Here is a 16,274-nt window from a genome sequence, read left to right as displayed (position 1 = left end):
GCGAAGAATGGCGGCGACGGGCAGCATCGACAGACGAAGGTAGTGGCAACGGCCGACGATGGCGGAGGCCGGTGGTCGGCGGCGGCCGACGAACAGAGGCGGCGACGACAACCGGCAACGGACGAAGGCAACAACGGATGGAGGTGGCAACGGAGGCCGACAATTGGCGGCGCGGCAACTTCAAGCAAGTGGAGGTGGTCGTAGCAAAAGAGAGGAACAAAAAAAAAAATTGGCTTATTTCTAAAAATTGTTCCCGGAACAAGAATGTTACTTTTTTTTTTTGTTTCTATTCCAAAATTGTTCCTAAAAACAAGAAAATAGAGAAATTGTTCCCAAAACAAAATTTTTACTAAACGGATTTCTATTCTTTTTTTGTTTCGGGGAACAAAAAAAAAAAAATTGAGAGAAACAGAATTGTTGTCATGCAGAGCCTTGATATGACATTACAATCAAACATTTTCCTATGATTGCAAGAGACATGATCAAGCCTGTCCCAAAAAGAGAAAAGATGATGTTGCTGTGTTGAAGGGTCAAAGCTATTTCCATAGGCAAGACCATCAACTACGTTCGGTAGGCTCCGTTTATTGACGTTTTTATTTCTCTAATTTTTTATTTTTTTTTTATTCTTTAAAATAAAAAATATATAAATTCATTTGACAACATCAATTAATTTTATTATTTTCCAAAATAAAAAAGCAGATGGGAAATAAATTTAAATTAAAGACAATAAGTAGAATGGAGTTGCTTATTTTGAATTCATTTACTTTTTTTTCTTTATTTTCTTCTTTTTTCTTTTCTAACTAGTCTGCCCACCGCCGACCACTTGCCTGCTGCATGGCATGGGCTAGAGGAGGAAGTAAAAGAGGAAAAAAATAAAAATAAAAATAAAATAAAAAAACGTTATTATTAAAAAAAATTGTACATCATGAAAAAATTATAGATTGTACAAAAAAATTCCTATTTTTTTCTATTCTGAAAATAGAAATTTTGTATAGTTACCAAACGCGTTCTTTTACTTGGAAACTATTTCAAAAATAGAAATAAAAAAATTATTTCTAAAAGAAATTATTTACGAAAAAAAATATTATCAAACGCCATAATAGTGTTAACAAGAGATACATACAATGTGGATGGAATGCGAAACCAATCACAAAGACCATTTCTAGAAATCGGCACAAACATGAAGGAAAAGTCATGCCCGCTTTCTCAGGTAGCAAGACATGTGAGGAGAACTATACGCTTCTGCTCTTGATACAAGAACCAAAACCATCTTGCGAAAAGGCTACTCCACAGGGCAGCTAATAAGAGACGGAAGACAATGCGGAGATTGAAAAGGACCACCTGCCTACTCGCACTTGATGGATCCGTATATGCGTCGGATGAATAATAAGGCAGCGCAAAACCTACGGTCCCAAGCACGAGGAAAACTCCATAGCAGATGCAGGCCATGTAGCCAAAGAAGAATGAAGTTTGCATGAACCCGTCCATATCAGACCGTGCATAGTAGTAGTACAAGCAATACCCATAGATAAATAATCCAGTTGATCCACCACAGAGAAAAGACCTGCCAAATGACAGGCATCAGGCTGCTGTCAGCACTAGGGGTGAGCGGTTCCAGGTTCCGGTTCGGTTCCGTCCGAACTTAACCTACCTCAGTACAGGTTCCTCAAAATGAGGAACCTGGAACCTACCCGTGGGAATGAGACCTGGAACCTACCCTGTCACAAAAGTTCCAGTGGTCGGTTCCAGGTTCCAACAGATTCCTTTTTCTTCATTTTTTTGTTATTTTCATATTTAAACTATAACATATGCGCACGTTACCCAAAAACTATAACGTACGCGCACGTTACCAAAAAAAAAAACTATAACATATACGCATGTTACCAAAAAAAAAAATATAACGTATGCGCACGTTACCAAAAAAAAATTATAACGTGCACGCACGTTACTAAAAAAAATATAACGTATGCGCACGTTACCAAAAAAAAACTATAATGTACGTGTATACTACACGGTAACTTCCCATTGACATGTTATCTTGATACATTAACTTCGCACTGCACAACAATAATAGAATATAATTAGAAATTTCAAAACAAATAGCAAACTAGAAAGTAGAAATAAAACACCACTAGAACAAGAATGTCTAGAGGTACAAGTTTTGAAAACAATTTCGATTAAACCCTTAAATGAACTCAGAAAATTCTAAAATTTGGACACGTTGTATTTAAGACCTAGAGGTACAAGTTTCATGAAGAAATCGTAGTCCAATTCGTTCTGGATTAAAAGATAAAATCGATTTACTTTTCCTATTCTCTACTTGCACAGTTTTTGAAACATTTTTGGTTAAATAGGCAAATGAACTACAAAAATTACGAAATTTAAATATGTTGTAGGGAAGACATGAAGAGAGATATTTCATGCAGAACACATTTCCAAAAGAACCTCATACAAAATGATATAGTCCACGCATTGCAACTTACAAGATCCAAACACATCAGATTGCACAGTTTTAGAAACATTTCCGATTAAATACCCAAATGACCTTCAAAAATTATGAAATTCGACTATGTGATAGCCAAGACCATAAGGTAGATACTTCATGAAAACATAGAAGTCAAATTCGTCCTAGATAATTAAATATGGACGGTTAAAATCCCTGTTCGTAGTACCGTAATTCCAGATCTAACCATCTCCAAAGGACCACGATTTCACCTACCTATTCTTGTTTTTTTTCTCTAAATTTTTTATATGTTGTACCTCAGGATGTTCTTTACAACTTTTGTTAAGAAACCGAAGTGAAATTTCGACAAAAAGGTTGCCTTACAGTCCATGCATTCATCAAGAGTCGGTCCCAAAATCTCCAGATCCAGTCTTTCCAAAGAATAACGATTTCACCCACTTATACTTGTTTGTTTTGTCCCAAATTTGAGTATGTTATACTCCAAGAAGTCCTTTACAACTTTCATTTAGAGGCCGAAGCCAAACTTCAACTAGAACATCACATACAAGTCACTAGAACATCCAAGGTCGAGCTTTTTCTGCCTAAGTAACCGGTTCCGGTTCCGGTTCAAACAGGTTCCGGTTCCTAGAAAAAGGAACCGAACCGAACCGGTCCCCTTGGAACCGGGAACCGAACCGACCCTCCTCCGGTTCGGTTCCTTCCCGGTAACCCGGGAACCGCGCTCACCCTAGTCGGCACAGTCAAAACTCACGTATGTATGCCATGTACAGATTTGGCGAGGCTCGAGCTCGCTGGCGTCGGGCGGGGCCTCGGCTCTGCTAGATCGGCGAGATCGCCGCTCACCCAACGTCGGTGAACTCGAGTCTTGCCAGATCCCGACGAGGCCCGGCCTCGCCGACAACCGGCAAGGCTCGAGCTCGCTCGTCGGATCTGGCAACACTCGAGCTCGCCGACATCAAGTGGGGCCTCAGCCTCGCTAAATCAGCGAGATTGTGCCTCGCTTGACGCCGACAAGCTCGATCTCGCCTATGGCCAATGGCCAATTGAAGAAGAAAAAGAGAAGAGAAAAGGAAAAATAATTATTAAAATTTATATTTTAAAAATAAAAATAATTAAAAATTATATTTTTTTAATATTTTAAAAAGAATTATAAAAAATTTCATTAAATTTGTATTGCATAAAAATTGTTAAAAAATTTGTATTGCATAAAAATGTTCTAACGGTACTTTTTTTTTTTTAAAAAATCATAAAAATGAGTTTTTTTAGGTTTAGTTAAAAAAATTTCATGTTACATTTTTTAGTTATTCAATAGTATGTTCACTTCAAATAAGAGAAGTATGCACATAATCTAATTTTTTTATAAATATTTCAATTTATAGGTTTTTTAATTTTTTTTTAATTTTATTTACTATTTTTAATTTAATTTGAAGTTTTAATCCAATTAACATATAGTAGAAGTGGATTTTCCTAGAATATTAATTAGCAATACGAGTCGGGTCGGATATGGATCGCTAAATTTATACTACAAAATATGGATCAAAATGAGTTAGATGGATCAAATATGAGTATCTATTTTCGACTCACCCAACCCACCCATTTGCCACCCATAGTGACTAGGGATGCCAAGCATGGTGTTTAGTATTCATTTTTTAACTGTGAAGGGCAACTCAAAAGAAAACCAGCAAGCAGGAATGAAAAGCACATTATATATATAAGCCAAAGATTAAAAAAAAAAAACGGAATCATTTTATGGCATACCTCCACCACCATTTATGGTCCTCGGCAGCAAGTTGGAGATAGGTCAATGCCACCGTGATAAAAGCAGTGACTATCAAGAGAATAATGAAAACAATAAACAAGATGTTGTAGATGGTATAGATCCTGTGACCCCAGACACTGCCAAAAATGTAGTATAGCTCGATGTATGTAACAATGAACGGGAGAAAACCAGCCAATGCCATCTGGGGGACTGCGCCCCTATACCATGGCAACGGTGGAATCTCTCTGGGGTACTCAGTGGTGCGGCATGGAGCTTGAAATTCGGCCTTGCTATTCTTCCCAGCAATCCCACCCAATACGAGCAACGGTGATGATACAAGTGTCCATATGAGAACTATGACCAAAATCATGCCAAATGGAAGAGCTGCAGTGGCAGTGTAGACAACAGCGACACTGTTTAAGAAGCAGAATGTGAGAAAGAGAGGCCCACCGAAGAGGCATCCAGTCAATACTAGATTCCTGACCTGCCATGTTAGAAAGAAAGAAATTCAATCAACAAGCAGTGTGCTGTATATAACGTCCATAGGAAAAATCTCGCTGCTGCATACCCAGTTTGTTCCCTCCAGCTGACAGTATAAGGAAGTAGCAGTATAGCCTGCAATTCCTGACGTGAGTGCATAGATAACAACCAGTGCCTTAAATAGCGGGCCTCGGTTGTACGGATAAAAGACACCAATCGATGCCAATATAAAGATGAATACGGTACTGCAGAACACAAATCACGAATTGCCTAATTAAGATAAAAAGAGGAATATGGTTGCTATAAAAGGTGGTGCAAATTCCTATTGCAAATATGCTTCAACAGACGCCATATGATCTTGATACTTACAGAGTAAACAGCTGAGTACCAGAACCAACTGCAGCAGCAAAAAGAGATTTATACTTTGGGAACCTGAACACATCCCCGTGTATGTATTTCCATCCAGTCTTCTCCTCGTCTTCAGCTAATTCTTCGTCATGGGCATACCTATTTGTCATAAACAAAAACAGAACAAAGACAGAACCGTCCTATCATGTTCATAGAAAGAAAGAGGGCGCACAACTTTTCATGTTTAGAGAAAATCAGGCAAGCAAATGGGTAATGAGAGGGTGATCCTAACTTGACCAAATCTTTCTTTAGAGCTCTCCAGAGGATTGTGGCAAGAATTCCAGTCAACAAAAGAACTGTACCACAAGAATTTACGTTCCAAAACAAGTGAATCTCAAGTTGATGAGGCAATGAAGATGACCAAGTGTATATATCCATCCTTTTCTCATAAGGAGTAATTGTTTCTTTCCACTTTGCTGAGTACATATACTGAAAATCAACTTCTTTGTCTTCTGTAAGATCTGCGACGCTGTTTGGGTCTGTCCGGACATGAATTTCGATCACGCGGTCCTTGTTGTATAAGATATCGAACATAACACGCTTAATAAAGAAAATACTTGTATTCATGTGGATCCCTACCGTCCTTGTCAACCTTCCCAATAAAACCCCAAGTGGGCAAGTCGTCATAATTCATCTCAAAGTAATAGTCCTGGATGATTGCAGACCGGAATCGTGCCACTTCTACCTTTGAAAGTGTCTTCTTGCAAGCAACTTCGTCTTCCTTATTCACTAAAAACTCCAGCTTGAAGGGAGCACTAACTAAACGATCTCCATTTAAAACTTCACCCAGAGTTTCTTTTTTCTCTTTCACACGATCTGTGATGGAAACCAATTTAAAGAATCAAGGCTTTTGAGATATAATAATGCAGAAAAAACCCAACTCTGGAGATATCAGCACACAGACCAAAGAGAAAAATAAAATAAAAATTTAAAATTTAAAAGTTTCTCAAAATGACGCTTTGAGCCTGTTGGATATGTCAGATTGCGATCGCCCCACGCGGCGAGAATTTAGATCTAATCCCAGCCAACATTACTCCTTAAGCAAACAGTAAAAGACTCATTTTTGTATGTCTAATTCAAAACTTGATCAAGGATAGCGTAACAAGATGTCATGTGGCCTAAATCAGTCGCGGTTGTGCCCTATCAATGCAAAAGAGTAAAAACAAGACTCGAGAATTTGAGCCCATAACAAATCCAATCCAAGTGGTTTTTTCAAATCCATATAGGATTTGTGGTTTGACATCTGAAGAAGTAAGAAATTATTGAAATACTTTTCACGTTGGAATTGCGCTTTTCTCCATTAGTGAGCAGAGGAGCTTTTGGTCATAAGAGTCAGAGTACAAGGGTTTTTGCCCATTATTGAGTGATTGTTTTGATAGTTCTTGTGAGAGTATACTGCGTGAGTTATTAGATGTGATTGGATTTAAAAAATATTGAGAATGTTTGAGCTACTCAAGTGTGGTTGATAAATAGGTCATATAAACCAAATCCCATCAAGCTGATGTCTATTTTAATTCTTTATTTTATTTAATTTATTTGTTCAATTGCTTGTTTTTCGAAATAGCCATCTAGTTAGTTTTGTATTTGAGATATGGCCACAATGCCAGCCATAGGCAAGGCCGCCTTTGCCTATGGCCTCCAAGGCCATGGTGATGTTCATCGACCTCTGCGGGGGAAGAAAACCAAAGGAGGAAAGGAACAAGAAAAGGAAAAAAATGATAAAAAATTCGAAAAAAATAAAATAATATTAAAAATAATTCACGTTAACATCAGCCAACATTAATGTGGACAAGTATGTGCCAGTTGGCTAAAATTGGCCGGATAGATTGAATTGGCATAGGTTTAGAGATTGAATTGACACAATTATAATGGACTTATGACTTTTCTGATAATTTTCTTAACAAGCGAGACAACTGATTAGGGGCAAGCAAGATGGATCAATTGAACCGCAAATCGCCTGAATTGGACCAAACCGGCCAGTTGGGTTAGATTCCTAGGAGTGTCAATTTGGTTTTCGATTTCTAAAAGTGGAACTGGTGTTTAGGTGGTTCGGTTGCTTTTTATATATTTATTTTCATATTTTTTAATGTCTCACGCACACCTTCTCTCCTCTTTCAATCTTTCCTTTTCACCTCGCAGCACTCATGCCTAAGCTCCTTTTTCGGTCTTTCCATTTCTCTAGATTTCTTCTCTTCTCATTGAGTTCGAGACATTCTCTCCTTTGACCTCGACTAGTTCAATTGGACTATTGGGGAATCCACATATACATGTGTATGACAAGTGCAAGATCCTCGAACGGGAGAGCCTTCTAGCTTCATCAAGGATCTGACCCCTCAGGAACAGACAACCCTCCGATACAATTCTTCAAGCATCTTCACTAGTTTGATGGTGTCTGGTAACCTTCTTATCTTTGTATAGTCGATCCCGATCGCCCTCAGTTTCTTTAGGTAGATTGACTATACCTGATGATGACAAATGCAACTCCAACAATGCTCCTAATTCCCCGAGTGAGCATGGAAGTTCCTTTATTAGAGAGCATCCGCTTAGAGACAAATTTGTCAGCTTCGTTAGTCCGCCAAGTGAGCACGGAAGCTCTTCGATTCTTGCATTTTCCATCTTTGGAATTGACAAAGAATTTAGATTGCCAACTGTCTTGGGAACCTTGGACAGATCTGAATCTCGAGGCAAGGTAAGCTCCATCAAAGGTTCTAGAGAATCGATTTCCTCAGGCAACTCTTGAAGTGCAGGACATCCCTTTAGATTCAAAGTTCCGAGATGTTTTAGCGCACCTACAGAGCAGTCGATTGTAGTTAAATTGCGACAACTATCAAGAATCAATCTCTCCAAGGACACAAACTTTGAGAGGTCAGGTGTCCTTGTTAAGCATTTGCACCATGACAAATCTAGAACTCTCAATGTATTTGCCATATGCAGAAGAATTGAAAGTTGAAAATGGATGAGAGACGTTTTAGCACAAAGATAGGGCAGTGAATAGGAAGAGACATAAACAGCGGGGGTGAACCATGCCTCAATGTCTCGCCATCCTCCCTAGTCTTCTATTATTTTGCTCCACCATAGGTTGAGCACAACCAAATTATTAACGTAAATGTTTGTGGCTGAAAATTTGGAAGGACAGTAACACCAAGAAAGCCATCTTAGCTTTAGGAAGAAGATTTTTGCATGTGGCCTTCTGATAAATAAAGGGACGCACCATGTTAGGTTACAGAGTTTGGACTTCGGACTGACCAAAATCAGCTCTGGAAGTGAAATGAATATTCCATTGAACCCTTTGTTAGCTGGGTTCACTCCTATGTGGAGAAGGCCCAATGAGTTGCAAGCCCAAAAAAGACTTGAGCCATATGATAAGTTATATGAGGAAATAGAGTTTCTCACTATCTATATAAAGAGGTAGCCACAAAAAAAGGAAATAGTAACAAGAGAAAAAGAGAAAGCAGAAAATCTGGGGTTTGGGACAATATCTGATTTACATCAAGCTGGTATCGAAGGTCGATTTGTGGTCCGATTGAGCTGAAATTTTGTCAACATGTTCGTGGCGCAATTTTTTCGAATCTGAATAGTTTGATTTTCGTTTGAAGCTCCATACATCAGGTTTTTTGTGGATTGATCAAAACCTGCATTTTTGGTCAGATTTATCTTGATCTCTTGTGAAATTTATGTGTATTGCCAAGAATTATGTTCTTGAGGTCTTTGCTGCTATGTATCTCTAGTATTTGCTAGAGAAGATTAATTTTGTTGATAGTGAAGAATTTCGGGTGGACTCCGGTCCCGTGGTTTTTGATCTTCTTACATCGGGAGGTTTTCCACGTAAAAAATCGTCTTGTGTTCACAGGCTTGGTATTTATTTTACTCTATTATATCGATTTCTATTAGGTTTACACAAGAGGGGAGATTATTTTATTCTGTTGTGTTGATTCGATATTGTTCGAATTGTTATTGTTTTCCCATTAGAGTGGTATCAAAGCATCTGGTTATTGCTTGATTTTTCTGCCTTGTGTTAAACAATGGAAATGAATACGAGTAGAATTGTTACATTGAATGGTTCAAATGATCATATTTGGAAAGGAAGATGGAAGATCTTTTATATGTAAAAGATTTTTGTTTGCCCGTATTTGCCGAGGAGAAACCGGAGAATAAAACTAATGTTGAATGGTTTATATTTCATCGTCAAGTGTGTGGTTATATTGGGCAGTGGGTGGATGATAATGTTTTGAATCATATTATTGAGGAAACACATGCACGCAGATTATGGGATAAGCTCGAACAATTATATGCTCGAAAGACCGAGAATAATAAGTTATTTTTGATAAAACAGATGATGGCTTTGAGATATCATGATGGTGCTCGTTTGACTGATCATTTAAATTCTTTTCAAGGAATTATACATTAGTTGATTGCGATGGGAATCAAGTTTGATGATGAGATACAAGCACTATGGTTGCTTGGAACTTTGCCGGACTCTTGGGAGACGTTCCGAACATTTTTTGTCTAATTTTGCCCCAGATGGTACGATTACCATAGATTTGGCCAAGAGTAGTATTTTGAATGAAGAGATGAGAAGGAAGACACAAGGATCATCCTCTTCACATTCTGATGCCTTGGTTGTCGAGAAAATGGGGAGAAGTGAGTCTCAAGGTCCGAGAAATAGAGATTAAAGTCGAGATAAAAGCAGAGGTAAGTATAATAAATTTGCTAATGTTGAGTGCCATTATTGTCATCAGAAGGGACATATTCAGAGGTTTTGTCGCCAATTAAAAAATGAGAAACAAAAGGAGAAAGGTAAAGAGAAGAAAAATGATAATGATAGTGATGACAATCGTGTTGCTGCACTTAAAGAAGACTTTCTCATTATTTTTTATGGTGATGTGGTGAATTTTGTGTCTTATGAGGCTAGTTGGGTAACTGATAGTGGTGCATCTGTTCATGCTACGTCTCGTAGGGATTTCTTTACATCATATAGGTCAGGTGACTTTGGATTTGTGAAGATGGGAAACAATGGACTAGCTCAAGCTGTAGGCATCGGTGATGTGTGCCTAGAAACCAGCAATGGCATAAGGTTAGTATTGAATAATATTAAATATATACCTGATATATGCTTGAATTTGATTTTCTATAGACAAGTTGGATGATGAGAGGTATTGTAGCACCTTCAGTAATGGTCAATGGAAGCTCATCAAAGGTTCTCTTGTTGTGGTTAGAGGTGAAAAATATTCTTCGTTGTACATTATGCAGGCAAAGTTGTTCACAGACAAAATTAATGCAGTAGACAGCAAAGATGCAGCTGAATTATGGCATAAGAGGCTCAGTCACATCAATGAGAAGGGTTTGTCAATATTGGCCAAGAAGAAACTCCTTTTAGGATTGAAAATTTCAGCGCTAAAGAAGTGTGCTCACTATTTAGCAGGAAAACAGAGTAGAGTTACATTTAAAAGTTCCCATCTTTTAAGAAAGTCAGGTATACTGGAATTAGTGCATTTTGATGTTTGCGGTCCTATGAAAACAAAATCACTTGGTGGCTCTCTTTATTTTGTTACCTTCATAGATGATTTTTAAAGAAAAAATTGGATTCATACCTTGAAAACTAAAGATCAAGTATTATATGCTTTTAAGCAAATTCAGGCTTCAGTTGAGAGACAGACTGTAAAGAAATTGAAATGCATCAGAACTGATAACATGGGAGAGTATATTGGACCTTTTGATGAATATTGCAAACAATAAGGTATTCGACATCAAAAGACACCTCCCAAGACGCCTTAGTTAAATGGCTTAGCTGAGAGAATGAACGGAACACTGGTTGAAAGGGTAAGATGTTTACTTTCACAGTCAAAGCTACCTGGATCCTTTTGGGATGAGGCTTTAAGTACAGTTGTACATGTATTAAATCTTACTCCATGCGTTCCTTTAGAGTTTGATGTTCCTAATAGAGTTTGGACATGCAAAGATGTTTCTTATGATTATTTGCGTGTCTTTGGGTGCAAAGTATTTGTGCATATTCCCAAAGATGAGAGGTCTAAATTTGATGTGAAAACACGACAGTGCATATTTATTGGTTATGGACAGGATATGCTTGGCTACAAATTTTATGATCTGCTTGAAAAGAAAATTGTAAGAAGCAGAGACGTTGTGTTTATGGAAGATCAAACAATAAAGGATATTGAGAAAGCAGAGATGATTTCAGCACCATATGTTAGTGATAATCTAGTTGATTTAGATCTAGTTCCTCTTATAAATATTCCTACACAGGTTGATGAAGAGCAGCAGGAAGTCAATGTTCTAAATAACGCACATGTTTCTGAATATGTTGAAATAGATAATACTATTTCTGAACTAGAGGCTCAATTAGATGTTCCACTGCATGTTCCAGTCTGGAGATCCGTTAGAGACCGATGACCTTCCACCAAGTATTCTGAAGATGAGTATGTATTATTAACTGATGCAAGTGAACCAGAGTGCTATGCAAAAGCAATATAAGATGAGTACAAAAGCAATTGGTTCAATGCCATGCGAGATGAGATGCAGTCACTTTATGATAATCATACTTTTGAATTGGTGAAGTTACTTAAAGGTAAAAGAGCTTTGAAGAACAAGTGGGTATATAGGTTGAAGCAAGATGAACATACTTCACAACCACGGTACAAAGCTAGATTGGTTGTTAAGGGATTCAGTCAGAGAAAAGGTATTGATTTTGATGATATATTTTCTCCGATAGTGAAAATGTCTTCTATCCGTGTGGTACTAGGCTTGGTAGCTAGCCTAGTTTGAAAATTAAGCAAATGGATGTTAAAACAGCTTTCCTACATGGTGACAAGAAGAGATATATATGGAACAACCTGAGGTAACTTGGAGGAAGAGATATATATGGAACAACTTGAGGGTTTCAAAGTGAAAGCGAAATAGGATTATGTGTGCAAATTGAAGAAAAGTCTCTATGGCCTAAAACAAGCACCGAGGCAGTAGTACAAAAAGTTTGCGTCAGTTATGACAGAACATGGCGATAAGAAGACTTCATTGATAAGAAAAATTTCTAATGATGACTTTATTATTCTCTTGGTTGATGATATGGTTGGCTGCATCAAGAATTGAGTTATTAAAGCTCAAGTCTTTTGCCATGAAAGACTTGGGCTCGGCAAAGCAAATTCTTGGCATTAAAATTACCCGAGACAGAGATGCTAAAAAGTTGTTTTTGTCGCAAGAGAAATATATCGAGAAGATCATTCAGAAATTTTACAAGGACAAGGCTAAAGTGGTTAGTACTCTTCTTGCTGCCCACTTTAAGTTAAATATGAAGGAAAGTCCTACGACTGATAAAGAAAAGAAAGATATGGAAAGTGTTTCATATGCCTTAGATATAGGAAGTTTAATGTATGCAATGGTATGTACATGCCTAGGCTTGGCGCACGCAGTTGGCGTTGTTAGTTGCTATTTGTCAAATCTAGGCAGAGAGCACTGGAATGCAGTGAAGTGGATTTTGAGGTATCTTCGGGCAACTTCAAAGTTGAAACTCAGTTTCGGGATCGGGAAACTTGAGTTAGTTGGATACACAGATTCCAACTTGGCGGAGATATTGATACTCGTAAATTTACTTCTGGTTATTTGATTTCTTTTGCGAGTGGAGCTATGTCATGGAAGTCAAGATTGCAAAAGTGTGTTGCACTTTCTACAACCGAAGCTGAATTTATTGCAGCGACTGAAGCTATTAAAGAGATGTTATGGATGAAGAAGTTCTTAGAAGAACTTGAGTTTAAGCAAAAGAGGTATGTGCTATTTTGTGATAATCAAAGCGTAATTCATCTTGGTAAAAATTCATCTTTTCACTAAATCGAAACATATTGATGTTAGATATCATTAGATAAGGGATGTTCTAAATGAAAAGTTGGTGGAATTTGAGAAAATTCATATGGATCATAATGGCTCCAATATGATGACGAAAACTTTACTAAGAGAGAAGCTTGAATATTGCCGATTGATAGTAGGGATGGTGAATCCCTCCACATTGTTGTGAGGGGGAGATTTGTTAGCTGGGTTTACTCCTATGTGGAGGAGGTCCAATGAGTTGCAAGCCTAAAAAGGGCTTGACCCAAATGATAAGTTATATGAGGAAATATGGTTTCTCACTATCTATATAAAGAGGTAGCCGAAAAAAAGGAAACAGTAACAAGAGTAAAAGAGAAGGCAGAAAATTTGGGGTTTTGGGCAATATTTGATTTACATCAAGCTAGCGTTGGAGGTTAATTCGTGGTTCGATTGAGCTGAAATTTTGTCAGCATGTTTGTGGTGCAATTTTATCGAATCTGAACGGTTTGATTTTCGTTTGAAGCTCCATACATCAGGTTTTTCATAGATTGATCAAAACTTGCGTTTTTGGTTAGATTTATCCTTGATCTCTTGTGAAGTTTATGTGTATTGCCAAGAATTATGTTCTTGAGGTCTTTGCTGCTATGTACCTCTAGTATTTGTTAGAGAAGAACAATTTTGTTGATAGTGAAGAATTTCGGGTGGACTCCGGTCCCGTGGTTTTTGATCTCCTCACATCGAGGAGGTATCCATGTAAAAAATCGTCGTGTGTTCACGTGCTTGGTATTTATTTTACTCTACTATATCGATTCCTATTAGGTTTACACAAGATGGGAGATTATTTTATTCCGCTGCGTTGATTCGATATTGTTCGAATTGTTAGTGTTCTCCCATCACCCTTCGCTAAAGTGTTGGGATATAAAAAAGTATTGAAAGAGGAGGTGAACAGATATGTGTTCCCATTGTCCACTCGCGTGAAGAATGTTTATGCTGGTCATGGATTAGGTCATTTACACTTTCATTTGATCGTAAAGTGATTAACGCAAAGAACTCAGATCCCATTCCTGGCGCAGAATTTTAGTGCTTCAGACCACTCTAGGATCAATGTGGTGCGAACAGCATGAGATGTCTTCAATCATCATTTACTGAGTTCTTGAACAGCTTGCACCATTGGCAGTTTCGGTCGGATGGCATATTTATCAGGTCTTTGGTACGAAATGAATTTCATTCATTAAAAGAAAGTTATGGCCTGATTGGTAAAAACAGAATTTCAATTTAGCATTCATGAGAGTGATAGTGGCAAATTCATAGTGACCCAACTAGATTGAGGAAGTCCGGTTATTCTTTGAATGACTTGCAATTTAGCATGATGTAAGCATAGGCCAAACAGAATTTGCTCACTCCAATGTGGATCACTAGCCATCTTTTTCATCAGTGGCGTGGAATTCCCCCAAATTCGGTGCACTGACGGTGGTTGAATTCTCTGTTCTCCAGCTTTGCTAAAAACTAAGGTCTTCTGTTAATTCAAACTGAACCTTAAGTAATCTCCATAAGCAAAAACAGACCTAGCCAGAACTACAACTGCAAATAGTTCCTCATATTGTGGCTTTATCAGCTTAGCAAATCATGCACAACATTGTAGCTCTTTTCTTGGGTATAGAAGAGGAAAAGTCACAAGAAAAGTAATCTTGCAGATTACCAGGAGTGACTTCCTCTTACTCTCGACCACATAAGGAGTTCAAAAAGAAAAATGGAGCAAACTTAAATGTAAAGTCTAATTTTGAGACACACAACCATTTTCCATATAAAACTGTTTTAGAGAAATTGTAGAGTGCATAAAAAGACAGGACATTCAGCCATCTATGATTGTATACAAATAAATGTAAAGTCTAATTTTGAGACAAGAAAATTAGTGCCGAATCTATCTATTAATATCAAAGATATGAATCCAATCTCTAATTTTACAACTTGATTGCTAGTATATCTCCGACTCTGTAATTAATGTAGATGTTAATTTGGGTGCCAAAGCAGTTAATCTTGAATCAAATGATGCAAAACCTGATTTCTTGAAATCTTCGGGGCTTTGAATCTTGATACAATAGAATTCAGATGACAGGGCTTTGAAAGGTGATCTTTGAGACTTTGATTTATGTTGAAGAAGACGACGGGGCTTGGAAGCTGGACCCAACGAGACTTTGTTGTTCTTCGCTTTCTTTGAATTTTCTTGGAGTTTTTTGAAGTCTTTGCCTTCTGGAAACTTGAAGACGTTGATTCTTCTCTTTGAGAGTCAAGAGTCTTCAAACACCTTAAGGCCTGTTTTTAATCTCGCATCCCTTATGCTTTAGGACTATGAACTGCTCAGCAGGATTGTCCTTCCTACAAGAAATGCCGAATATGACAGTTACCATCCTGGCTCAGGAGAATGCCAACCATTGATCTCCTAGCAAGAGCTGTGTCGGTAATCTTCAGACTACTTGTTCTGATCTCCCGTTTGAGTGGGCCACAAGACACTGATTGGCCTAGCAGCTGGTATAAACACAAGGGTCCGAAGTTTCTGGTGAATCCCAATCCGTTTTAGCTTTATTCATCTCGGCAGATCTGGCAAACTTTGCAGGGACTCACAATCTTTAACAGTCACATGTGTCGAATGTCGTAAGTCACTGAGGCCTTCAACGGCTCTTAACCCTGGACAACATTCCAAATCAAAATGCTGCAGCTTTTACGGCTTCGATAGGTTGGGTAATATTTCCATCGATCCACAACATGTAATTTTAAGGACTCCAGAGGTTCCAGTTTCCCCAGACCATGTACTTCTACAAGTCCTTGTAAGTTGGTTTAGCACAAGGTTTTTAGATTCTTCAAGCGTGATAGATCAGGTGTTGTCATGAGGAATGAGCATTTTTCTACAGACAATTCCCTTAAATTCTACAGTTGTTCAGGAGAGGGAAAATGCACAGTGGAGCAGCTTGAAATGGAGAGTTTCGATTGGTTCCTAAAGCTGGAAAACTGTGGCAGTAGCGTGATATTGGTAAGTTTCAATGTTGACAAGCTAGATGGAAGCCTGCGTATGGATTTTATGCTTTTCCAAGGTGAGAGAAGTTCCTTCCACTTGCTAGTTCACCCAAAATTATAATCCCTGTGGAACGATAAGTCCAAGTATTTTAAAGTAACTAGGTTTGTGAGGTCGGGAGCAATTCGACAGTGATATCCATCAAGGGCAAGGCTTTTCAAGCTCGAGAGAAGCTCTGACAATTGTCAAAGCTCATGGCAATCCTTCAACTCAAGTTCTTCGAGCTGAAGGAGACTACTAATTGTGGGAGGAAATTTAGAGATGCCAGTGCCCAAGTCCAA

The 16,274-nt window shown here is 38.1% G+C and overlaps 1 protein-coding gene across 1 annotated transcript; it reads right to left on the bottom strand.

Moving 5' to 3' along the window:
• Window positions 1-1,097: 1,097 nt before the first annotated feature.
• LOC104427653 (transmembrane 9 superfamily member 2) lies at window positions 1,098-8,039 on the bottom strand. Its single transcript, XM_010040714.3, is given in 8 exon segments — window positions 1,098-1,398; window positions 1,401-1,564; window positions 4,223-4,707; window positions 4,792-4,948; window positions 5,073-5,210; window positions 5,344-5,654; window positions 5,656-5,927; window positions 7,574-8,039. Coding segments are annotated over 8 exon segments (2,046 nt in total). The 3' UTR covers window positions 1,098-1,345.
• Window positions 8,040-16,274: the final 8,235 nt, after the last annotated feature.

This window comes from Eucalyptus grandis, chromosome 11, assembly GCF_016545825.1.
Source record: "Eucalyptus grandis isolate ANBG69807.140 chromosome 11, ASM1654582v1, whole genome shotgun sequence".
NCBI classification, from domain to species: Eukaryota; Viridiplantae; Streptophyta; class Magnoliopsida; order Myrtales; family Myrtaceae; genus Eucalyptus; species Eucalyptus grandis.
Note: the sequence above shows the minus strand (reverse complement) of the source record. Positions and strands in the feature narration are given on the sequence as shown.